Below are 26,054 nucleotides of genomic sequence, written 5' to 3' on the forward strand. Positions count from 1 at the left end.
ATCATGATAAAACCTAACTGCAATCACCTTTGTTTTCCTAAGGATAGAGGCTGCAGAAAGTCAACGAGCCCTTTTCAAGAGCCAGCTGAGGTCAATGGGCTGCCCCTGTGTAGGACGCTGTGTAGGACGCTGCAGGCGGGTCACAGCTGATGACCCAGCGGCGGAAGGGAAATGAGGCTGGAATGTAAGCCACACAAGAAAGTTGTCCTGGTCAAATTCGGCCCGTGATTACGATGCCACTATCATTATACTGGCTTCTGGTTACCTACTAGGTTTGGTGAAAAGCGAGGATCAAATTTCTGGGATGCAAACTATGCCTGGTTCAAAATCTGACCATCAACCGCTGTGCCCCAAGCTTAACCCCGCCCCTCAATGTTAATCAGGTGCAACTTTATGAGCCACGTTCCTGCTGGCGTAAATCCTCCTCCTGCGAATTCAAAGCAGCGACGCCTCCCGTTCACTTAAAATACACACAGGTGGTTGCCAGAAGAGACGAGGGTGGAGGGGCTGCGGGCGAAAGAGGTGAAGGGGATTAAGAGGTTCAAACCTCCAGTTATATAATAAGTCACGGGGATGTAATATACAGCATAAGGGATATGGTCAGTAATATTGTAACAACTTGTGTGGGTACATATGGTTACTAGACTTATGGTGGTCATTTCATAATGTATGCAAATGTCACATCATTATGTAGTACACCTGAAACTAACAGGATATTGTACGTCACCTGTATTTCATTTTAAAAAAGAGACAATGGAAGACAGATGCTCTTAATGTGCCGTTGTATTCTCGGTTCCACTTTATTTCTAAAGCAGGAAAACCTTTCCCTTCCGAGAATGCTAAGGGCAAAGCCGCCGGCGACGCCGCCTCCGCCCGCCTCCGCGCCCCGCCGCACGTGGTAACTTCGGGCAGAGGAAAGGTGGGCGCCGGGCGCGGAACTACAAGTCCCAGAATGCACGGCGCCCTCCGCACAGGCGCAGCGGGGACCCCCGGCCGCCGGCCAGCCAGCCTGCGGAGACCCGGGTCCCGCGCCGGAGCTGGGCTGGGGGCAAGCAGCCGGGGCGGACCCGGCGGCGCCCAGGGCGGCCCGGGCGTTGGGATGAAGACGCCGCAGCGCGCGTGAGGAGGAGGATGCGGCAGCCGGCGCCGCGGCGGCAGGGGGAGTAGGCGGTGGAGCCCCCGGGAGGGAGGCGCGCTCGGGGCCAGACGGCTCCGGAGGCTCCGCAGTGCCGCCGCCGTCGCCCGGGAGGCTCCGCGCGGGAGCCATGTAACCCTGCGGCGGGCTCCGGGCTGCTCCGTCCTCCCCAGCTCCAGGGCTAGCGCGCCAGCGGGGCCACGATGAAGAAGCAGTTTAACCGCATGCGCCAGCTGGCCAACCAGACGGTGGGCAGGTAGGTCACCCGCTGGCCGCCGCGGGCCGGGGCGCGCTTCGAGCCTGCATCCGCCGGGCGCGCAGGTGATGGAGCGGGCGCGCCGGCCTCCCGCCCTCCGCCCTCCGCCCTCCGCTCCCTGCCGGCCCTCGCCCCCTCGGGGCGCCGCTCGCGGGCGCAAGCCCTCCTCCCTGAACTTCCCGGACCCCTTCTCATGCTCTGCCCGCCGCTCCGGGGCTCCGGTTGCCAAGCGCAAAGCGTGACGCATCCTTTACCTGCGTCCCCAGCTGCCCCTTCACCTCGTCCTCCCTGCCTTTCCCCGGGACTCCCTTCTCCCTCTGGCCCCAGAGCTTCCTGGAAACAGGTGTTCGCTCTTATGGCGCTGGAGGCCGCCGAACCGCGGTCGCTCTGCGAAGATGCTTTCCCTTGCGCCGAGTTCGGGGCTCCTCGGGGGTCCAGGGGAGTGTTGGGCCTGGTCGGCTTGGCCGAGCTGAGCCTGCCCCTCCTGCCCTGTTTGTTTCCTGGGGTTCTGACCGTATGAGATTCTGGATATCTCTCCTGGCCGGGTTTGTCGAGGCGTTAGGTGGTGGAGAGAGCATCTGTAGGGGTGGGGGGAGCGGGGGCAGGGCAGGTGCTGGTGGAATGGCGCTGCTGTCAGCTTGGTTCTGAGACAGGTTTCAGCGCAGGGAGGGAGGGAGGCTGCGGAAAGGGAGGCCCAGCTCTTCTGGAAGATGAGTTAAGCAGAAGATCACAGCCAGGTAGGGGAGGGGACCGAGGCCTCACAGTCAGGAAGAGCCAGGCCCTAGGACGCTGCGAGACCCAGCCGGCTGTGGCCGTCATCGCGGTGAAAATGGGCTACATCTGGGCTAGTGTCTCCAGAAGATGCTCCGCGGGGTGCCAGCCTCTGTTGATGTTACAGAAGGGTTCTGGTGGGTCTCTTCCAAAGCTCGACAGGCTCTGCACACAGGGGGGTTAGGTAGAGGGGGTTTTTCGTGGAACTTATGTCCCTGGGGAGGGATTTCTGTTGCTGCTGTGGTCAAGGAATGCAGGCGTGCCCTACTAAGGCCGGCGGCGGAAAGCAGAGAACGCAGCCTTGGGTGCAGTTCAAGTGCGAGCCCAGCACATCGAGGGCCTTCCACTAGGTTTACCAAGAAACCCAATACCTTTCTTGGGTGGGAAATGGAGCCCGAACTGGCATTTGGTAGGGCGGGGGTGGGGACCTAACTGGGGACACTGAATGCCCATGTAAGCATACTGCCCTAATTACGGTGGGCATTTGAGGGCAGGGGATGTGACGGCTTCGTATGCTTCCAGGGACGCCAGATGGTTTCCAAGTAACCATGTCTAAAATTGACTTGGATGCATTTTCCTTTCCCAAACACATGTGCTTTCACATGGGGGAGAATTTATGAATAGCAGAGTCAGATTAGCCCAGATTTCTGGCATGGTATTGCCACAGATATAGCTTCACGCAGGCTGCCTTTGGATATGTTGGACGCGGAAACAGTGTTTTCCTGTCTGGGTTGTTTAGCAGATGACAGTTGAGTTGACATGTCTTTAGTGACTTGACTTATGCATCACTCTGCTGGCTGGCCTCTGTCATCAGGTCATCGCACCAGACCAGCCACGTGACCAAGAGGCCCCTGACCGTAGACTTGGATTGCCCTTCTCACTTGGTCTTGGGTGTCACTTTGGTGCTGGAAGCGAAATGGTAACAAGGTGTTCACGCTTCCTCCCTGGCGCCGCTGAAACACAGCTCTTTCTCTCTTCAGGACTTGTTTTGAAGTGGTAAGATGTACGAGCCTTGGGCATAAAACCTGATTTCCACCCTCATCCATGGATGTAATGACCAAGGGAAAAGGGAGGAAGTTGGGTTTCAGAATAGGTACCAGATGATCTTACTAATTTGAAAGCACGTTCTTGGAAGTCCAAACAGCTGGTCACTAAGAGGTACTTTCCCCTTGTTTATGGCGTCTCTGATGGATGCTGGCGTGTAGGTGAGTTCTGGCTCTTCATCAGATGGCATCTGTGGTGTCCTGCACCGGGTAACGTGGGGGCCAGCCCACTCTTGAGTATCACTAGCTTGTATCCATTTTGGTGACGTTCTGAGTGAACCTTTTAGAGCAAAAACCAGTTTGTGCCGCTTTGCTGCTTGAAAGCCTCCAGGGGCATCTCAGTGCACCGAGCGCCCCAAATCTTTCCAGGGGTCTACAAGACCCTGTCCGACTTGACCCCCTCCTTGTCTTTCCATACTCCTGTTCCGCCCGCCCGCCTGCCCGCCCCTCCTCCACTGTGCTCCAGCCACGATAGGCTTCCTTGCCCCAAACACACCAAGCTCATTTCCATCTAGGGGCTTTGTTCGAGCTGTTTCCCAGTTTCCCTGCCCAGCTGAGGGTCTGCTCTTCCCATATTGCCTCTTCCTCATCATCCAGGTCTTAGCTCAAAGGGCTTCGAGAGGCCCCCCTCCCCCCTTCACGCTCCAGCCCATCCTCCTGTTCGTTTTTGTTACAGCACTCATCACTCTTTGAAATGCTTTTAGTTTTCATTTTTTTGACTTCTTACAAATACAGTACCACAGAATGTATAGATCGCCACTCTATGCTCGTTGTATATAGCACAGTGTCTTGTAGGCAGTTAGTGCTCAGTTCATGTTTATTGACAAGGTTAAAAGAGTTTACCGTCGGGTCCATGCAGGTAAATAAAAGGGGCAGCCTTTACTTTGTCTTATTGAGAATGTAGTGAGGCGTGATCCTAACGTTGCTTCTTAATTTCTTGAATCGGTGGAAGCAATAGGATTGGACGCTTGGAATTCAGGTGTGGGGTTGGCGGACCACCTAGTGGAGTGGCTTTAACAAGCCGCTGGGTTCTTGTCCTTGCGTGTCTTTGAAGTGAGGACATTCCTGTCTTTGAGGGAAGGCTGAGAGGTGGGCTGGAGGGTTGCCCTTCCTCACGGCTCTTCACCCAGCTCGCCTTCCATAAGTTGCAGGTTTTGGAGATCTTCTGAATACAAAACCTCCAGAGGTCAGATCCAGTCCCTTTAACAACATAGGAATTGCCGTGCTTACACGTACCCTGTGGAGCTATTATTATTTCCTCTTGAAGTGCTCACCTCTCCATGGAGAGGGTGCCGGCGACTGGGAAGAGTTTCATCTCCTCCTTGGTCTGCTTCTCCCATCTTTGCATACATTCCTTCTGCTTTGGACTCTCTCCCCTCTGTCCTTTCACTTCAACTCATCCTCTAGGAAGCATCCCTGGCCCTTCAAGACTGGACCACCGTGTGCCTCATGGTTCCAGCTAGCTCCGGCTTTCGAGTGGGATGGATCTGGTTGGTTGGTTACTGACTACGGGATCTTGAGCTGAAATCTGCACCTTAGTTTCCTCATCTGCAGAATGGGCATAACAGGAGTTGCACTGTGGTAATGTAATAGGGAAGACCCTTTGTGTTCTATTACAAGTCAGTCACTAAAGGGATGTTGCCTATAAGCTTAAATTACACATAATGGGCCATCTCTGGGAACCCTGCCTCCCAGGTCATGAGCATTAAGCTAAAATACCTTTGTTTAGCTCACAGGAAACATCCTGACCAGGCCCACCTGTGAATGACCGCAGGGAGGAAGAAATGAACACCTCCCCTCTGGAGGCTGATGGGAACCAGGAAGTGTTTGGCTTTACCCCCTCCCCTTTTAGTATAAAAGGAGCCTGAATTCTAACTCAGGCAAGACAGTTCTTTGGGGCACGAGTCCACCATTTTCTGGGTCTGCTGACTTTCGGAATAAAGTCATTATTCCCTGCCCCGTCAACTCGTCTCTCGATTTATTGGCCTGTCATGCAGCAAGCAGCACAAGCTTGGACTCGGTAACAGTAATGTGGTAATTGTGGCAATGAGGACATGAGCTTACCCCTGAAAAGCACCCAACACCGTGCTCAGTACTAGGGCATGCTCCATAAATAGTAGCTACAAGTATCTTTGGGCATATGCTATAACTGTTACTGGGTTGTATGCACGTGGCACTCATTCATTCTTTCCTTTATTCAGTAGATGCTTATTGGATGCCCGCTGTGTGCCAGGCTCTGCGCTGGTTCAGGGGCTCTTGCAGTGCAGGGTAAACAAAATCCCTGTTTTTCTCCTGGAATCTGTGTCCGCAAGGCATGCATTGTTTTTGTCTCGTCTTGTTTACCTTTCCCACTAGACTTTAAGTTCCTCGCAGGCAGGGACAGCTGTCCTAATGCCTGGTGTATAGTCTTGTTCTCTGAAATTCTTTGGCAGCTGAAGGCATGAGTGAGCAAGAGATCCCTGCATCATAGACAAAGATGCAAGAGGCTCCTGACACCGCGCCTCTTTCATTTTGTGGTAGGAAGGGGCGTACAGAGGCGTGAGCACAGCTGCGCGTCTGGGCTTTGGAAGGACAGAGCAAGATTTAAGGGAGGAACTAGTTCATGCCCGACTTACGTTGACTTTTTTTTTTTTTTTTAATGGAAAAGCTAGTTTTTTGGGTTTTTTTTAAGATGTTTTCTGACTTTATTTATTTTTGGCTGTGTTGGGTCTTTGTTTCTGTGCGAGGGCTTTCTCTAGTTGTGGCAAGCGGGGGCCACTCTTCATCGCGGTGCGCGGGCCTCTCACTATCGCGGCCTCTCTTGTCGCGGAGCACAGGCTCCAGACGCGCAGGCTCAGTAGTTGTGGCTCACGGGCCCAGTTGCTCCGCGGCACGTGGGATCTTCCCAGACCAGGGCTCGAACCCGCGTCCCCTGCATTGGCAGGCAGACTCTCAACCACTGCGCCACCAGGGAAGCCCTTTTTTTTTTTTTATGCCTTCAGGAGAGTCTATTGGTTGCTGGGGTGAGAGGCATCCTGAAAGGCATAGAGTATGTTTCTTGCAAGTGGTGTTTGGTTTGTGTTGGGTGGAATTGGTTGGTTGGTCTCCCTGAGCTGAGATTTAGAGACCTGCTAAGTGACCGAGAAAATGGAAGTAAAACTGGCACTTGGACCTGGTGAGGAGGAGGGTTTTCTTCAATCTGCACAGTGGGGGGGTCACAGTAGCCCTTGCCTCAGAAGACGGTTAAGAGCTAAAGGGAGCCTGGCTTACACCAAGTGCCCAAGAAATGGTCGGTGAGGTTCCTTGTCGTTTTCTGCTTCTTGCCCATTCAGTTCTCCAAAAACGCTGGCCTCCCAAGTGTAAGGGGCGTCTTAGACTCCCAGGGCCGCTGCCCGATGACGGCCGTCAATGGGCTCTGTGCTCTCGTGCAAAACGGGGGACATTCAAGAAGCCCAAGGGTAGGCAGGGAGCTCTGGAAGTGTGAGAGAGAGGCGTGGAAGGGCGGGAGCAGGGCCGGTGGGGTTGGATTCTTTGGTTCTCAAGTCTGTGAGTTGGTGAGTGGAAGGCCAGGTTTGGTGTGCACAGCCCCCGTCTTCCGTTCCTAGACTGCTCAGCCTGCCGCCGTGATTGGGCTTGGCTTCTGAGCCGGGCTGAGCATCCCTGCTGCTGTGCAGCTCTCAGGATGTCCCTGCCGTCGCCAGTGGTACCCAGATAGATGCGGAGGACGCAGCAGCCTCTAGGAGCACTGGTGCTGCAGGCATCTTTTGCTCGGGCCAAAGCAGCCGAAGCCAGCAAGGATCTTTTCCTTGAAGGCGTCTCTGAGACCCTGCCTCGCCCATCAGCAGGCCTCCTGAGAGCCATGATCCAATCCATAGGGCATCGTGGAAAGGTCATTCCAAATTAGTCATCGGCCTCCTTGGCCCCCACCTCTATTTCCCTGTTAGTCCAGCAGGGCTGGGCAGACCCAGTCCTGGCCCCCAAGGTGCACGTTTATGAGGTCTCAAAGCGAGGTTTTTCATCAGTTTTATGGAAGCCCGTGTCTGGCCACCTGCTGTGGTGCATCTGTGTGACAGAGAACAGAATGTACTCACAAACTGATGAACGGGCTAGCGAATCTGGAGAGAATATTCTCTGCTCCTGTCTTCTAAGCTCCTTGCTGTACAGCCCTGCCAGCTTGCAGCCTTCGGCTGGGCTGCCCCCAGTCGTCAGGATTTCCTGCAGAATTCTGTTCTCCCAGACCTGCAAGTCATTGCGAGGGAGCCATTCTTTTCGACAGCAATTAATGACTTGCCCTCCCAGTGTCCATCCAGCAAAGAAATGTATCAGTAGTCATTAGCGTTTTTCATGATGGGTGATAAGGACCAATTTTTTTTCTCTAGAAAGAGTGAATCCGTAGCCACGTGAGCAAAACAGTCATTTAATTTATGGTGGTTCCTTTTAGAGGGGATAAGTAAGGAGCTCTTTTATTAACAATCAAGAGATTCAAATGCTATACTGATAATGACAACATATATTTCAAATGCTATTTTGATAACAACAGCAGATAATACACTGAGGCTTCAGCTCCGTGTGAAGTTAGTTGTAGGTTGGAGAGAAGCTGGGGGGCGGGCTGGGGGGAGCCGGGGAGAGTTAGGGCTCTCCCGTTGGGTGCAGGGCATCCCAGCAAGCTGGCACCTGGCACCCCACAGCCTGTGGGAAGTGTGTGGCTGTCGAGCAATTTTAAACTATCCTTTCTGTCCAGGAAGCAGATGTTTTTGCTTTCATTTTCCAACTTCAGAGTTTATTTTTAGGATATATGTTTATTTTCCCACAGAATTCAATCTACTTTTTTTTAACTTTCTTTTTGGTTGCATAAGTGATACTTGTTTATCGTAGAAAAGTTTTAAACTCATGGGTGGGCAAAAAGGCAAAAAAAAAAAAAAAATCACCAATAATCTCACTACCTGGAGACCACAGTGAATATTTTGGATATGGTCTTCCAAGTTTTTTCATAGGTGTATATCTGTTCTTAAAGAGCTAGAGACCGTTTGGTGTGTACTGTTTTGCAACCTGATTTTTCCTCCTTTGTCTTTTTTTTTTTTTTTTAATAGAGAGAAAGTCTCGTTATTTATTTATTTATTTATTTATTTATGGCTGTGTTGGGTCTTCGTTTCTGTGCGAAGGCTTTCTCCAGTTGTGGCAAGTGGGGACCACTCTTCATCGCGGTGCGCGGGCCTCTCACTATCGCGGCCTCTCTTGTTGCGGAGCACAGGCTCCAGACGCACAGGCTCAGTAATTGTGGCTCACGGGCCTAGTTGCTCCGCGGCATGTGGGATCTTCCCAGACCAGGGCTCGAACCCGTGTCCCCTGCATTGGCAGGCAGATTCTCAACCACTGCGCCACCAGGGAAGCCCTCCTTTGTCTTTTTTTTAAAAAATTAATTAATTTATTTTTAGCTGTGTTGGGTCTTCGTTGCTGTGCGCGGGCTTTCTCTAGTTGCGGCGAGCGGGGGCTCCTCTTCGTTGGGGTACGTGGGCTTCTCATTGCGGTGGCTTCTCTTGTTGCAGAGCACGGGCTCTAAGCGCGCGGGCTTCAGTAGTTGTGGCACATGTGCTCAGTAGTTGTGACTCGCGGGCTCTAGAGCGCAGGCTCAGTAGTTGTGGCACACGGGCTTAGTTGCTCCGCGGCATGTGGGATCTTCCCGGACCAGGGCTTGAGCCTGTGTCCCCTGCGTTGGCAGGCAGATTCTTAACCACTGTGCCACCAGGGAAGCCCCTCCCCCTTCATCTTGAATATCATCCTATGTCAATAATTGTGTGTCTCCAGCATAATTTTTTAACTATGTAATATTCCATTAGAGTCCGCTGATTTCCTTTGGTAATCATGTAGCAAATATATCCTATGGGTTTACTTTCCTAGGATGAAGTCTTAGAAATAGAATTGCTGGGCCAAAGAATATGTAAGTTTTTAAGACTGAGAATGTACGTTTTATATATATGAACACACACACATATTCTATTTTCATCCTCAGAAGAATTGTTAATTTCTTCTCCCCAACTCTATCAGCAACTAATATTATAACTTTGTTAATTACCTGAATAAAACCAAAACCTTTTCTTTTCTCCTCTCAAATTTCTAGTGAGGTTGAGCATTTGTTACGTCTGCTGGACATTCATGGACTTTCCTGAGTTGCCTGCATAATCCTTTGCCCACTTCTTTAAAGTCATGTTCATAACTGTTTTCTTACTGACTTTTAGGTAATTGTTAATAAGCATATACAAGCTTTGTCTTATGCCATGCATATCTCCCTGTAGCTTTTTCTGCCTTTTATATTTTGTTTTATGTCATTTATAATATTTCATGATCTCAAGTCTATCAATTTATGGTTTGTGCTTTAAATGTTATGCTTTGGAACACTTTTCTCAGCCTAAGATGACATAAATATTTATACATTTTCATTACCATTTATATAATTTTATTTTGCCATCAAATCTTTAATTCGTCAAATTCTTTAATTTTGGTGTGGGACATCACGTAGGTGTCACATTTAGTTTTTCTTTTTTTTTTTTTAAACAGTTACCGTGATATAAAATTGAATGATGTAACTCATACACACTGTATTGAAATGTCATCATTATTATGTACTAAAAGATTTCATCTACTTGTATCTGTTTCTGGGATTCTAGTTTGTTCTCTTGACCTGCCAGCTGGCAGGGATTTAAGGTGGGCTCTACTGCCCAGGTGAGCAGGGGTGGATAGGTGCATCCCAGGCTTTGGGCGGGGGGTGCAGTGGAGTTGGTCTGGGCCCCTCATCTCAGCTTCATCTGGGGCAGCTCCTTGGCTTGGCAGTTAGGACTCAACAGCTTTGCCTAAAGATCTTGTCGTGCCTTAATCACAGCTAATTTACAAATTGCTTTCTTACTTAAAAAAAAAAAAGTTGATTATATTCTTTTGGCTTCGCTCATTGGTTTATTCTTTGTTAGTATTTTTTAAAATGTATGCATTAATTTGGGGAAACTGACAATTTTGCAATATTTAATATGATAATTCTTCCCAGCTGGGAGTAGGGTATGTTTATTCAAGTCTGTTTATGATCCTATAAACTAGTTTTTGTCTTCTTGCGTCCTGCATAATTTTGCTTCTGTGCTTTAGGTAATTTGTCATTGTCATTACTGTAGACTTAATGCTTGGAATCTTTTGTTATGTTTTCTTACTCTTTATTGCTGGAATGTAGGAAAGTTACTGATTTTTGTATATCTTAAACAATCACCTTCATAAACTTTCTCATTATTTTTAAGTACTTTAAAAAAATTGACTCTATTGAATTTTCCAGGTAGCAATCATAAATATTTTCTACAAATAGTAATTTTGCTTCTTCCTCTTCAGTATTATATTTATTTTATTTTCTTGTCTAATTGCACTGTCTAGGACTTGTAGAACAGTGTTAAAATGTTGGTGAATAAATGGCAAAATGTGGGCTTCCCTGTCTTCTCCTTATTCTCTTTGGAAATGCGTGATAATTGGTTTGAGAGATTTTATTTTTTAATCATGTTACATGCTGCATAAATGTATTTTATTTTGAGTTTTTCTTTGGCATTAAAGTTAAATTTGATTAACTATATTATTATGGTCTTTAGAGATAATCATATGTTTTTCTCCCTTAAGTTATTCATATACTCACTCAATAATTTATGCCACAGATATTTATTGAGCACTTACTATGTTCCAGGCATTGTTTTCTGTGCTGGGGATACACCAATGATAGTTCCTACAGTTCCTACACATGAGGACCTTGTGCTTTACATTCTTGAACCTCAATAGATTTTCTAATATTGAGCTCTCCTTGCCTTCCTGCAATTGATCTTATTTGACTATGGTTTGCTAATTATTCTTATACAATGCTAGATTTAGTTGTTTTATTTAGGATTTTGGCATTCAGTATTCATATACGAGAGCATCTGTATTTTTTTCTTCTGCTAAACTTGTCACATTTTAATAACATTGTAAAATGAACTGTCCGTTTTCTTCTTTTTCTGTGCAATGGTGAGGTAAGGAATTACTTGTTCTTTGAAGGTTCGAAACGACTTTTCCAGGACAGTTTTTGGAGGTAGTTCTTTGACAGCTTTCCCAATTTCTTCAGTGGTCATTGGACTATTTATGTTTTCTATCTTTTCCTGAGTCATTTTTAGTAACCTGTTTTATAGAAAAGCATTAATTTTGTGATGATTTTAAAATTTAGTAGAATCTTTTCTGAGTATATACGTGTATCTCCTTTGTCAGCCTAATTTGCATTTCTCTCTTTTCTCACCTGGACTAGCTTTGCTAGAGGGTTTCCTTCCCCCCACACCCTATAGAATCAGCTTTTAGGTTTAATCTATTTTTTAAAAAATTTCTTTCTTGTTAGCTCTTGATTGGTGCATTTTTTTTTCCTATTTGTAGTAAATTCTGCTTCTTTAAGTTTTAAATTCCTTCCTCCTGATTTCCTTGGGTTTATTTTGTTCTTTTCCTAGTCTCGAGTCTTCCATGTTGTCTCAATATTAGGATGTTAGGCTCTGCCATGGTAACACCTGAGCTTTGGAACCTCAGTGGCTTAACGTACCAGTAGTTTGTTTTAAGCTCATGTGACATGTCATGGGAGTCAGGGGACTTTCTCCATGCATGATTCAGTGATCCACCCCCCATCTCAATATGTGGCTTTCAGTCTCTACTAAAGGTGAAGAGAGGATGTAGAGATGCCATCCTGGCTCTTACATACCTTGACCTGGAATTGACAGATGTCACCTTTGTTCACATCTCATTGGCTGGAACTAGTCACAAAGCTCCCCTAGATATGACTGGTGGAAGGGAGCCTCTGCCACAGTTGAATAACCGGGAGTATATCTCTCTCCTCTCCCACTGCCTGTCTTTGAAATCCTCCTTGTACCCCTGCTCACTCCGGTCCCCTCTGGCTGCTCTCTCCTTCTGTGTGCAGCTGTGAGAAAGGTCATTCTTTGTCTCCATCATAGGAGGGTGGCTGTAGGTTCTCACGGTGTCCAGGAATCTGTCAGGTCCTTCAGAGAGGAGCATCTTTAGGATAACAAAGTTTTCTGTTGCTGATACCTACCATCTCTCATGTCAGAATTTGTGTGTGTGTGTGTGTGTGTGTGTGTGTATGTATGTATATATATATATAAAAACTTTAAAGCCTTTTTACAGTGGGGAGAGGAACCATGAGAACAGAATTTCTCATCCTGTCACACTGGAATGACACCTAATGTATGGGCTGATTGCCAGGATTAAATAAGATAATAAATAGAATATCCTCAGCCTAACCCCTGTAAGCACTCAATACATTACAGTTATTACCACGATCCCCTGCTGTGCTGAAAGCCTCTTTGACATGAGACACTCGTTCGGGCCTTATTTATATTCTTAAGTACCTGAAAATTACAAGTTGAAATTGATACCCATTTGTCTTGTTTTCCTAAATCAAACCCAGTTTTTCTATGTTTAGTGGCAAACGTGAAACATCTTGAGATATTAATAATACTGGTGGCCTCACTCACTTAAAACTCACTGTGACTACTAGTTATTGTATTCTTCAGGATGGTCCATGTTATGCTGCTGTAACAAAAACCCTCAAGATCTTGGTGGCTTAGGCTCTGGCCAGTCGGGGCTGGGGGTGGCCCCTCAAGGACCCAGGCTCTGTTCCACGTGCACCTCTGTGATGGTAGTGGGTGAGTGAATGAAGATGTGGTGAATCATACATTGGCCCCTAAGGTTCCTCCTGGAAGTGACACATGTCACTTCTGCTCACATTCATTGGCCAGAGCAAATCACACACCCCATGCCACTTGAGCTGGGGCAGGGAAATGCAGTCCCTCATGGATTCGGAAGAGCAGAACCACAAAAGCCACAGCTCTGTCCCCTGTCGCCAAGGACTGCTGGGCTGTGTCCTTTATAGGCATTATTTTTATTGGCTCATGGCAACATGGATAGGCATAGGGTGCTCTTTGTAGCTCCATTTTGCAGAAGTAGCAGACTAAGAAAGGGGCAGACCATATCTGGGCTGCGTCCTAAGTAGGTCAAGTACAGGCAGATGCTCCCCCTGGTCCGCTGTCTCCTGAGGGTGGATCTTAGCAGCCTCAGGGTCCCTCCAGTTACTACAGTTTAGGTGGTTCTGGAAATGCTAATGAACCGCTCTGGACATGAGTAAAAATAAAACTGTCACGTTCATTTAAGGTGATCGAGTGTCTTGTAGGTAGCCAACCACAAAGAGCATACAATGAAAATCTGCCGATAGAAAATTCTTCACTTTGTTTCCTGACTGCAGTTTCACCAGAAAGGGTAAGAAGAGTGCCCTTTGAAAGTACTTTTTTTTTTTTTTTTTTAAGCTCTATGTTGAAAGAAAAGCAGTTTCTGTATCTGCAAAAGCCCCTACAGACTCCTACATAGCGAATAAACCAAACAGGGACCATTATAAAATAAGGAGTATGAAAAGCGGGCAGAGCTTTTAGCTGTTTGCTTATGGGCACTGTTGTGCTGGCTGCTCTTGGCTGAGTTTCCATAGCTGCTCTTGGTTGAGTGTGTCCTCCAACAGACACTTTCATGGACTTTACAGATATTCCTGTTTCATCCTCACAGCAACACTTCAGAGTAGGTTCTGATCTGTCCTCAGTTGTCTGCACAAATCTCTGAGCAGGTGAGTACGTGTTGCTGCTGGGTGCGTAGTTGGTAAGAGAAGGAGAGTTGTTAAGATTTGCTCCCAGATCTGCTGGCTCTGACACCAGTGTTCTTTATCGTTGTACTTTAATGATTCTGCAGGAGGGGAAAAAGTGGAAAACTTTCAATGTCTAACAATAGTGCGATGGTTAAGTAAATTCTGGCACATCTCTGCAGTTGTAACAATCTTAGTGTTTTCCTAACATTCAAAAAAATTTAAGGGCTTCGGAGAAATGTTTCTTAGTCTGCTAAGAAATAAGGAAACAGGGTACAGAAGTGCATACATAGTTGAGATTGTACACTATTTTTTAAAAAAAGCACATAGAACACACTGGAAGGAAATCTGGAAGGACTGGACAGTTTAGCATGTAGTGTTTACCTTTGGGTAGGATTAGGAGTGATTTGGTTTCTTGCTGCTTTCTAAAAATTTCCAAATTCTTTAAAATGAACATTAAAAAAAACAAAACCAAACTCTTCCAGGACTCAAAACAAAGAGGGCAAATGTAAAATGTAGCTGGAAATTCTCATACTGATGTTTTAAGTTTGGGGCCCTGAAAGGTCTGATTAGAAATATGTTTGAAGTTCTCCCGAACCTTAGTTTCAAACATGGGAAACTTCTTATCGTCATGCTCTGGAAAGGACAGATGTCAGATCTCATTTTACAGAATAAAATAGTCTGCTCTTAGGAAGTGATCGGCTAGTAGCCTTTGAGGGTGGCTAATTTCCAAGACACATCACATTTTGAAATTGTCTGCGTGACTTGGAGCTGAGGACCAGTGGTTCCCTGTGACCTGTTAGGGTTCTCTGGTTGCAGCAGTAGAAGGAGCTAATTTAAGCCAAAATGGAGATTTGGGAAGGATGGGGGTGGCTCAGAAAATCAAAGGAGTGACCAGGTGCAGGGCGACAGGAGAGCTCTTCAGAGGCCACCTTCGAAAGGGTTACTTCCCTGCGAATGAACTTATGTATCAAACAGAAACAGATGCACAGACATAGACAACAAACTTATGGTTACCGAAGGGAAGTGGGGGGCAGGGATATATTAGGAATTTGGGTGTAACATATACACATTACTATATATAAAGTAGATAACCAACAAGGAGCTACTGTATAGCACAGGGAACTATACTCAATATTTTATAATAACGTATATGGGAAAAGAATCTGAAAAAGAATATATATATATATATATATATATACTCACACATATACATATATATATATATAAAATTATATATATGTGTATAATTGAATCACTTTGCTGTACACCAGAAACTAATGCAACATTGTAAACCAACTATATTTCAATAAAAAAATAAATTTAAAAAGTTAAAAAAAAAAAAAAAGGGTTACTTCCCAGTTGTTTTCTGTCATTGGGCCACTCAGGATTCCATTGCAGAAGAGAGTCTGATTGGCTTGGTTTGGGTCATGTGACCTGGCCAACCCTTGGGGACAGTGGCAGGGTAGAGAGTTGACTAGATTGCATGCCCACACAGACTGCAAGTGGGGAGAAGCAGTTCCCAAAAGGAAAATTAGAGGCTTCTGCCCAAAGGACTAAGAAGGGATGGTGGCCGTTCAGTCCACCCGGATGGTTGACCAGACCCTAATCAATGACATCAAAGACTCTACCTTGGTCACTTTGCCAGGGATCCATGACCTTAGCAGTGACCTAGAGAGCATGCTTCCTGGTATTCCGAGGTCATCCCTCACCCCTCCATATCCAGTCAGTTCCTACAGATCTCTCTCTGAATTATAGTTTATCTATCACTATATCTGCTATTTCATCTCTGATTCTTCACTGCCATCTATGTCCCTACCCTTGACTATTGCGGTGTCCTCCTTACTCTCGCCTGGAATCTCTTCTCTCTGGCTTCCTGCAGCACAGGGCAGATGATGTTTTTGAATACATGGACAGAAGAATGTCCTTTTCCTTCTTTATCAAGTTTTGTTCTGTGGGAAAAAAATCCTCGGATTGTGAGGAATGTGGCACAGTGTAGATTCTTCTTAGGAACTTACAGTCTATATTTCTATTTAAGGCTCTCAAGTTCTGTAGTAAAGAAAACTGTTGATCATTTGTATCACCTAGAATGCTTTTAATTATAGTAACAGCTGTCAATCCAGAGAGACTTAAACAATAAGGAGACTGTTTCAGGTGACAGGGCGTCCAAAGGAAGGGAGAGTCCAAGGCCCTGTGATCTGGGCCCCTGCTGTCTTTCTCGCCATTTCCCTTTGCTTTGCCTTCATCTGTGTCTTGGCCTTTTCCTCAGACTGGCTTTTTTCATGGTCACAATATAGCTGCTAGCAGCAACTGAGGTACTTTGTTTTCATGCTTATAAACCCACAAAGGACCAGGGAGAGAGATGCTTTGCTAAAACTGCTGCAGAAGCTTTAGAGTAAAATAGAAGGAAGCTTTAAATCTGAGTAGAATATGATGAGGGATTATGTTAGAGTAGCAATGGCACATGCCCATCCCTGCCATTCTAAGGAGAATAAGTCATAAAAAGTTCTTGAGTGTGATAAAAAGGTATGAAAAATGGAAAGAAACTCTAAACTGTCATTACTTTCAGATATGATTATCTATGTAAGAAACCCCAAAACCCTGCAAACAAATAATTAGAATTATTAAGAGTTTGTCAAGTTTGCTCCATTCAAAAGAAAAGGGTGAACATATTCATATCAAATACGGTAAACTTCAGATCCAGGAAAATTACAGCGATGAGGAAAGATATCAATATTACATGACAATAAGAGGTTCAACTAATCAAAAAGACATAATAATCCTAAATGAGAACAGAAGTTCAAAATACATGCAGCAAGAAGTGATAGATTGAAAAGAGAAGTAGACAAATCCACAGTTACAGGTGGGGACTCAAAAGCTCTTCTCTCGTATTGATAGCATTAGTAGACAGAATATCAACAAGGATATAGAAGAATTAATAACAGTATAAACTAACTGAATCTATTTGGCATTTATAGAACACTTCCCCCAACAGCAAGATGGTGCATATTCTTTTCAAGTGCCCCTGAAACATTTACCAAGGTTGACCATATCGTGGGTCATAAAATAAATCTTAAATTTAAACATTTGAAATCATGCAAAGTGTGTTCTCTGGCCATAATGGAATTCAACTAGAAATCAATGACAGAAAGATAACTAGAAGATCCCAGTGTTACACAATATGCTTATAAGTTATCCATGGGCCAAAGAGGATAGTTCATGGGAAATTAAAAAATATTTTGAATGAAACTGAAACTATAGCATCAAAATTTGTAAGATACAGCTAAAACTTAGAGGGACATTAATAGCATTAAATGCTTACATTAGAAAAGAAAAACAGTCTCAAATCAATAATCTAAGCTCTCACCTTAAGAAAATAGAAAAATAAAAAATAAACCCAAACCAAACAGAAAGAAGTGATAAAGAGGTGAATGAGAATCAATGAAATAGAAAACAGCAAAACAGTAGAGCGGATACATGAAACCAAAAGCTGATGTTCTGAAAAGATTAATAAAGTTGATCTCGCGAAACTAAGGAAAAAGGTGAGAAGACACAGATGACTAATCTCAGGAATAAAAGAGAAGATATCACTGCAGCTCTGACAAGTTATTAAAAGGATTAAAGAATACTGCAAACAACTCTGCACCTAAATTGGACAACGTAGATAAAATGTACCAATTCCCTGAAAACCACAAATTACCAAAACTCACCAAAGAAGAGTCAATATAACTGGAATTGTCTTATATCTATAAAGAAATTGCGTTCTTTCCAAAAACAAAATGCCAGGTCCAGATGGTTTCATTGGTGATTTCTACAAAACACTGAAAGAAATAACATCAATTCTACACAATTTCTTTCAGAAGAGGAAAGAGAGGAGAACGCTTTCCACCTAGTTTGTGAGGCCAGCCTTACCCTGATAACAAAGCCAGACATAACGCATTACAAGCAAAAGAAACTGTAGACCAACAGCAGATCAAATATAGCAACAAATAAAAAGAATCATGCACTGTGACCAAGTGGGGTTTATCCCAGGAATGTATGATTGGTCTAACATTCACAAATCAATCAATGTAACCTTCTATATTAAATGAAGAAGAAAAACCAAATGCTCATATTAACTGGTGTAGCAAAAGCACATGACAAAATTTAAAATTCACTCATGATAAAATATCTAACTAGAAATAATAGGAACTTGAGTCTGATAAAGGGTATCTAAGAAAACTCTGAAGCTAACATCGTATTTAATGGTGAAAGACTGAATGCTTTTCCCTTAACCCTGGAACCAAGGCAAGGATGTTCTGTTACTTCTATTCATCCTTGTACTGGAGAGCCTCACCAGTGCAAACAGGCAAGAAAAATAAAAGATACACAGATTGGAAAGGAATAAATAAAACTGCCCCATTTATAGATGACCTGATTACATATGGATAAAATACTAAAGAATCTATGAAAAAGCTCTTAGAACTAATAAGTGAACTTATCAAAGGCTCAGGATGCAAAATGAACATACAAAAGTCAATTGTAGGGGCTTCCCTGGTGGCATAGTGGTTAAGAATCCGCCTGCCAATGCAGGGGACACGGGTTCGAGCCCTGGTCCGGGAAGATCCCACATGCCGCAGAGCAGCTAAGCCTGTGCACCACAACTACTGAGCCTGCGCTCTAGAGTCCGGGAGCCACAACTACTGAAGCCCGTGCGCCTAGAGCCCGTGCTCCGCAACAAGAGAAGCCACCGCAATGAGAAGCCTGCGCACCTCAACGAAGAGTAGCCCCCGCTCGCCACAACTAGAGAAAGCCCGCGTGCAGCAACGAAGACCCAACACAGCCAAAAAGAAATAATAAATAAAATAAATAAATTTTAAAAAAATATATATGTGTTTAATAAAAAAAAAGTCAATTGTGTTTTTAATAACTTGCGGTGAACATTTGGAAATAAAATTTAGAAAACAGGAATAAATCTAAGAAAATATGTGCAGGGTCAGTATGCTGAAAACTTGAAAACAATGATGAAATAAAGAAGACCTAAACAGGGAGACAGATCATATTCAAGATTGCAAGACTCAATCTAGTTACGATGTCAATTCTCCTTATATTAATCTATAGGTTTAATGCAATTCCAATCGAAATTTCAGCAAGATATTTTTGTAGATACAGAGAAGCTGACACTAAAATTTGCAGGGAAAGGCAATGGAACTGGAGTATCAGAAACACTTTTGAAAAAGAGGAATATTGTTGGAGGGATCATACTACCCAATTTTAATAATTACTGTAAAGCTACTGTGATCAACCCAGAGTGGTAATGACAGAGACATCACTTAGATCAGCTGAACAGAACAGAGCGTTCAGAAAAGGGCTCACACAAATATGGTCAATTGATTTTGGACAAAGATGCAGAGACAATTCAATGAAGAAAGGATTGACTTTTCAACAAATGCGTTGGGATGATTGGATGTGTTCTTTTGCGTCTGGCTGCTTCTCTGAACATATCATTTGCAAAATTCATTCACGTTGTAATAAGTATCAGTAGCTTATTCATTTTCCCTCCTCTTTAGTATTTAGTATATTCAGATATACCCACAATTTGTTTATCCATTCACCTACTAGTGGACATTTGGGCTTTTTCCAGTTTTTAGGTTTTTTTTTTTTTTTTTAAATGTGCTCTGAACATTCTTGTGCAAGTCTTTTTGTGAACATAGGCTTGTTTCTTTGGATACGCACCCTGGAGTGTAATTGTTGGTCAATTTTATAAGAAACTGTCAAACGGTTTTCCAAAGAGCTTGTGTCATTTTCACTCCCATCAGTTATGTGTAAGAGTCTATTTCCTCCATACTTGTGACAATACTTAGCATTGTCTGTCCTTTTTGATCTTTGTCACTCCAGTGGGTGTGTGGCTTTAATTTGCATTTTCCCTAACAACTAAAGATGTTGAACACCTTTTCATGAGTTTATTGGCTATTCAGATCTCTCCTTTTGTGAAGTGTATATACAATCTTTTGCTCATACTTAAATTAGATTTTGTGTATCTTCATTATTGATTTGTAGGGGTTCTTTATATATTTTGGAGAGAAGTCCTTTGTTATATTATTACCAGTACTTTCTGCCATTTGTTGGCCTTTTCACTTTCTTGATGTCTTTTGAGGAACGGAGGTTTTTAATTTTGATAAAATCCAAGTTTTCTTTTATGGTTAGTAGTTTTTGTACCTTGTTGAAGAAATCATTGCCTACCCCATAGAAGAAAATATTCTTCTATATTTTCTTCTAGAGGTTTATCATCTTACCTTTTACATTTAGGTCTAAAATTCACCTTAAATAGGTATTTGAGTATGTTGTAACATAGGGGTCAATTTCATCTTTTTTCTAGATGAATAGCCCATTTCTCCAGCACCATTTATTAAAAAGCCCATCCTTTCCCCATTACATTGCAGTGTTCTCCTCGTCATAAATCAGTTGATAGTACATGTGGGTCTGTCTCTGGACTATATTTCTGTTGCATTTTACCCATCTTTTTAATGTTTTAAATATTCTTTTGTAACTATTTAGTAACACATTTTAAAAACCACAACTAAAGATGAAAAAAGTTACTGGTTATAATAGGTGGAGACTATTTCATTAGGATTTACACAACATTGTATAGCAACTATACTTAAAAAAAATGAATTTAAAACTTAAAAATCATTTTTAGATTGTGGGCCATACAAAAACAGGCGACGAGCTGGATTTGCCTACTGGCCATAGTTGGCCGACCCTGCAGTAGGTTGCCATTGACTTCCCTTGGCCTGGGAGGGAGAGTGGTGACACCCCTTCAGGTACCTGGGTTCAAACTTCTGTGCCTCAGGGAGCTCAGTGCCAGCAGGTCTATGGAGCACCAGTAAGGCCGTACTCTGTTTAATAAACCATTACTGTTAATTATTCAGAAATTATTCAGAAGGAAACCAAAGTCTAGAATGCAAGTCATTTACAAACCAGGATAGAATCGTCTCATCACTTGAGGCCCTGAGTAGAAGTGATGAGAGCTGAACAAAGACAACTGTGTCCAGCAGTAGAGCCGGAAAGAAGATACCCTGGATAATGACGTTTGGTTCCCCGGCTGCCCTCCTTGCCTGGGGACTCCATCATCTTTCTCTTCCCAAGGCACATATCTGACGCTGAGGCTGGACTTAGGTAATTAAATGTTAAGTCTGCGAAAGAGGCAGTTGTTCTGCACAAGCTGATGGCCAGGCCAACAAGAAGTGTTGGATCTATCCTGTTTTCTTAAAATAGCAAGATGGTGATAGTACTGGGGAGACCTTTTTCCTTCTCTGCTGCGCTGCACAGATAGATTCTGCTTTTCTAGCTTCTTTCATCCACGTAGTCTTGTAACTCAGAAATCTGCTGTGGTTAAATACCAACTTAGCGTAGACTCTCTAATTATAGAGTAATGTTCTGTTTGGCACTCTTGACATTGGAGATCAGCAACAGCTGGTTTCTTGGGAGGGCATGAGAATCTCAGGTTCCTTTAATACTTCTAATCACCTTGCAAACCATTGAACCCTCTTGAAGTATTTCCCCATGAGATTTTTTTTTTTTTTAATTTATTTTTGGCTGCGTTGGGTCTTCGTTGCTGTGCAGGGGCTTTCTCTAGTTGCGGCGAGCGGGGGCTACTCTTCGTTGCGGTGCGCGGGCTTCTCATTGCGGTGGCTTCTCTTGTTGCAGAGCACGGGCTCTAGGTGCGTGGACTTCAGTAGTTGTGGCTCGCGGGCTCAGCAGTTCTGGCTTACGGGCTCTAGAGCGCAGGCTCAGTAGTTGTGGCACATGGGCTTAGTTGCTCTGCGGCATGTGGGATCTTCCTGGACCAGGGCTCGAACCCGTGTCCCCTGCACTGGCAGGTGAATTCTTAACCACTGCGCCACCAGGGAAGTCCCTCCCCATGAGCTTTGTGCCTGTATCTGAGGCGGTAAACCCTGCCGTTGGAAGTGACTCAACAAGGCAGGTTGGTACTCTTATGAACTCTTTACCATCCAACTTGAATGGGCCCCCGTTGCTGCCTCTGAATCCTACTGTTTGTCAGGTCAGCTCGTTCTGTCCCTCACCAAAACAATAGTACTTCCCTTTCCAACTTTCCTCAAACTTCCTCATCCCCAGCCCTTTCCCTCACCACGACTACCCTCACCTTCTACTTCCTATAGAAAACTGAAGCTCTGCCAGATGGATGGGATGGCCTTAACTTTCCACTGTGAAGTCCAAAGACCACCTCTCTCTGTATTCTCTCTTCCTTCTCACCTTTTCCAATAGAGGAGGAATCCTTTCTCTCTTCTTTCTATGCTTCCATCTGTGCTGTGGGTCTCATCTCCTCCTGAACCTTATTATGTTATCAGGTCTCCCTTCTTTCTCATGTATATTCAACTACTTTTTCAAACAGTTCATTCCATCAAGATGTGAAGGTGTTCAGTCCTTTCCATCTCGGCAACAAAACCTCCCTTGACACTCCCACACCCTGACTTACCTCTCCTCTTTTATAGCCAGACTTTTTGGAAAGGTGTCTGTATTCACAGCCTCCATTTCTTTGCCTCCTCTTTTTTTTTTGCACTTTATTTTTATTGAAGTGTAGCTGATTTACAATGTTGTGTTAATTTCTGCTGTACAGCAAAGTGACTCAGTTATACACATATATACACGTATATACGTTATTTTTTTATATTCTTTTCCATTATGGTTTGTCACAGGGCATTGGATATAGTTCCCTGTGCTCTACAGTAGGACCTTGTTGTTTATCCATTCTGTATATAATAGTTTGCATCTGCTAATCCCAAACTCCCAGTCCATCCCTCTCCTTCCCCCCCTTCCCCTTGGCAACCACAAGTCTGTTCTCTACGTCTATGAGTCTGTTTCCGTTTTGTTGATAGGTTCATTTGTGCCATATTGTAGATTCCACATATAAGTGATATCATATGGTATTTGTCTTTCTCTTTCTGACTTATTTCACTTAGTATGATCATCTCTAGTGGCATCCATGTTGCTGCAAATGTCGTTGCCTCCTCTTCACTCTATATTCCCCCCGCCTGGCTTCTGGTCCTATTCCTTACCCACATCACTCTGCCTGAACTCAGTAAGGTACCAAAAAGGCACCAGACTCCATATTGCTAAATCCGCTGGACATCTCTGAGTCTTTACTATTTAACGTTTCAGCAGCCTTGGTTGATCACCTTTTCTTTTTTTTTTTTTTTTTTAATTAATTTATTTATTTTTGGCTGCATTGGGTCTTCGTTGCTGCACACGGGCTTTCTCTAGTTGCGGCGAGCGGGGGCTACTCTTCGCTGTGGTGAGTGGGCTTCTCATTGTGGTGGCTTCTCTTGTTGTGGATCACGGGCTCTGGGTGCGCGGGCTTCAGTAGTTGTGGCGTGTGGGCTTAGCTGCTCCGCGGCATGTGGAATCTTCCTGGACCAGGGCTCGAACCAGTGTTGCCTGCATTGGCAGGCGGATTCTTAACCACTGCGCCACCAGGGAAGTCCCTGATCACCTTTTCTTGAAGTGCTTTTTTCTCTCCCTTGGCCTCAGTGACACTGTATTCTTCCGGGATTCTTCCTGTTTTTCTGGTCATTCCTTATCTGTCTCCATTGCAGGAAATAATGGATTTCCTCACGCATCATTCTACAGTCCTGCCTATGCAATTTCCTTCATGCCCTTGGCTTCAGTGACCACTCTGTGCAGGTGACTGAATGCTCATAAGCCCTCTTGGAGCTGCCTTTGGTAGAGCCCCAGGTCCTTAATACACCATGGAAAAGAGTTTGAAATTTTCTGTGAAAAAGTAATATGGTTTTACTGACATTTTAAAAAGATTACTCTTCCTGCTGTGTGCACAGTACATAGTTGAGAGGCAAGAGTGGAAGCAGGGAAACCTCTTAGGAGGCTAATATCCAGAAAAGAAGTCATGGGGGCCTCCAGTTAGATATCAAACGTGCCTTAAACTCAACATTTCCAAGGCCTAATTCAAGATCTTCTACCCAGGCTTCCTTATTGTTGTGTCTGCGGTCGACACCCATCCAGTTGGATGAGTTAGAAACGCTGACCCCCACCTGTCTTAGTCTGTTCTGACTACTGTAACAAAATACCATAGACTGGAGATCTTATAAACCATAGAAATTTATTTCTCATAGTTATGGAGGCTGGAAGTCCAAGATCAAGGTAGCAGCATGGTCTGGTTCTGGTGGGAACCCTCTTCCTGGTTCAGAGCTGGCACCTTCTCGCTGTGTCCTCACATAGCGGAAGGAGCTAGGGGGTCTCTCTGGAGCTTCTTTTATAAGAACATTTATGTCATGCATGAAGCCTCCACCTCCTAATATCATCATCTTTGAGAGTTAGGATTTCAACATATGAATATTAGGGGGACACAGACATTCAGACCGTAGCATCACCTTTTCCTTCCAATTCAGTTATGCACTCTGGCCCTCTTCTATTCTGTTTCTTACATAGTAGCCTGAGTCTTCACAAAGCAGATCTGATGTTATCCCCACACTGATTCCTTTCAGTGCTTTCCCATTGCTCTGAGGATAATGAACCCCATGTAAGGTTCTTCACGGGCTGGCCTTGATGTACCTACCTGACCTCCTTTTCTACCTGCTTCCTTTTGCTTCTGCACTGCTCTGTCTTCTGCCTGAGTCACTCTCTGCCACCCTGACTGCCATTGCCTGCGTATCTCCTCTTCTTCCAGAATCTTGGCTGAAGTGTCCCTTTTGGTGAAGATTTCCCAGAGCACTTGACCCCAGTTTAGGTCAGATTCTCTTATTTCATGTTCCTATAGAATGGGATTTCTTTCCCTTTTGTAGGCTAATCTTAGTTTTAAAATATATGTTCACTTATAGAGTCTTTGATTACTATTTTTTAATGACACGAGGAACTGTGTTCATCAGAGTTCTCCAGAGAAACAAAACCAATAGGATGTATATATGTAGACAAGAGAGAGATTTATTTTAAGGAATTGGCTCACGTGATTATGGGATCTGGTAAGTCTGAAATCTGTGGGGCAGGCGAGTAGGCTGGAGAACCAGGGAAAAGTTGATGTTGCCATCTGGAGTCTGAAGACGGTCTGGGGGCAGAATTCATTCTTTCTCAGAGGTCCTCAGTGTTTTCTGTAAAGGCCCTCAACTGATTGGAGGTGGTCCACTCACAGTATGGAGGGTGCTGGGGACTGGATGTTTGTGTCCTCCCAAAGTTCTTTTGTTGAAACCTATTTTCCAATGTGGTGGTCTTTGAAATTGGGGCCTTTGGGAGGTGATTAGGTCATGAGGGTGGAGCCCTCATGAATGGGATGAGTGCCCTTTTATAAAAAGAGACCCCAGAGAGATCCTTCTCCCCTTCTGCCATGTGAGGACACAGCGAAAAGACAGCTGAACCAGGAAGTGGGCCCTCACCAGACATGGACTATACCAACACCTTGATCTTGGACTTCCCAGCCTCCAGAACTTTGAGAGAGAAATTTCTGTTGTTTATAAGCCACCTAGTTAATCTATTCTGTTATAGCTGCCCAAATGGACTTAGAGGGTAATCTGCTCTGCTTCAAGTCTACTGATTTAAATGTTATTCACATCTAAAAAATACCTTCACAGCAACATCTAGACTGATGTTTGGCCCAAAACTTGGTGCTATAGCCAAGCCAAGTAGCCACATAAAATTAACCATCACAGGGACCATGTCTGTTTGAGCCCATCATTGCATCCTCAGTGTCTGTCACAGTGCGTGATATGTAGAAGGCACTCAATAAATATTGATTATGTGGCTTTGGGAGTGTTAGGTTTCTAGATTTTCTGCCTGCAGCCAATGCCAATGGGAGTAATGCATCTTGCGGCTGCATGCGCTGTTCTTTAGCGTCATTCTTTGTGTTCATTCTAAAGTATATTATTATTTTTTTAAAATTATTTATTTATTTTTGGCTGCATTGGGTCTTCATTGCTGCATGCGAGCTTTCTCTAGTTGTGGCGAGCAGGGGCTACTCCTCGCTGTGGTGCGCGGGCTTCTCATTGCAGTGGCTTCTCGTTGCGGAGCACAGGCTAGCTCTAGGCACGTGGGCTTCAGTAGTTGTAGCACGCGGGCTTCGGTAGTTGTGGCTCGTGGGCTCTAGAGTGCAGGCTCAGTAGTTGTGGTGCACGGGCTTAGTTGCTCTGCGGCATGTGGGGTCTTCCTGGACCAGGGCTCGAACCTGTGTCCCCTGCATTGGCAGACGGA

The 26,054-nt window shown here is 44.6% G+C and overlaps 1 protein-coding gene across 3 annotated transcripts in view; it reads left to right on the plus strand.

The window, feature by feature from the left end:
• Nucleotides 1-970: 970 nt before the first annotated feature.
• The window catches only part of ARHGAP44 (Rho GTPase activating protein 44), a 143,170-nt gene continuing 118,086 nt past the window's right edge, over nucleotides 971-26,054 (plus strand). For all 3 annotated transcript variants that reach the window (XM_036836322.1, XM_036836323.1, XM_036836324.1), the window contains exon 1: nucleotides 971-1,391. In XM_036836322.1, the coding sequence (XP_036692217.1) occupies nucleotides 1,339-1,391 (53 nt within the window). In that variant the 5' untranslated portion in view covers nucleotides 971-1,338. The remainder of the gene's footprint in view (nucleotides 1,392-26,054) is intronic.

Source organism: Balaenoptera musculus, chromosome 20 (genome assembly GCF_009873245.2).
Source record: "Balaenoptera musculus isolate JJ_BM4_2016_0621 chromosome 20, mBalMus1.pri.v3, whole genome shotgun sequence".
Lineage (NCBI taxonomy): Eukaryota > Metazoa > Chordata > Mammalia > Artiodactyla > Balaenopteridae > Balaenoptera > Balaenoptera musculus.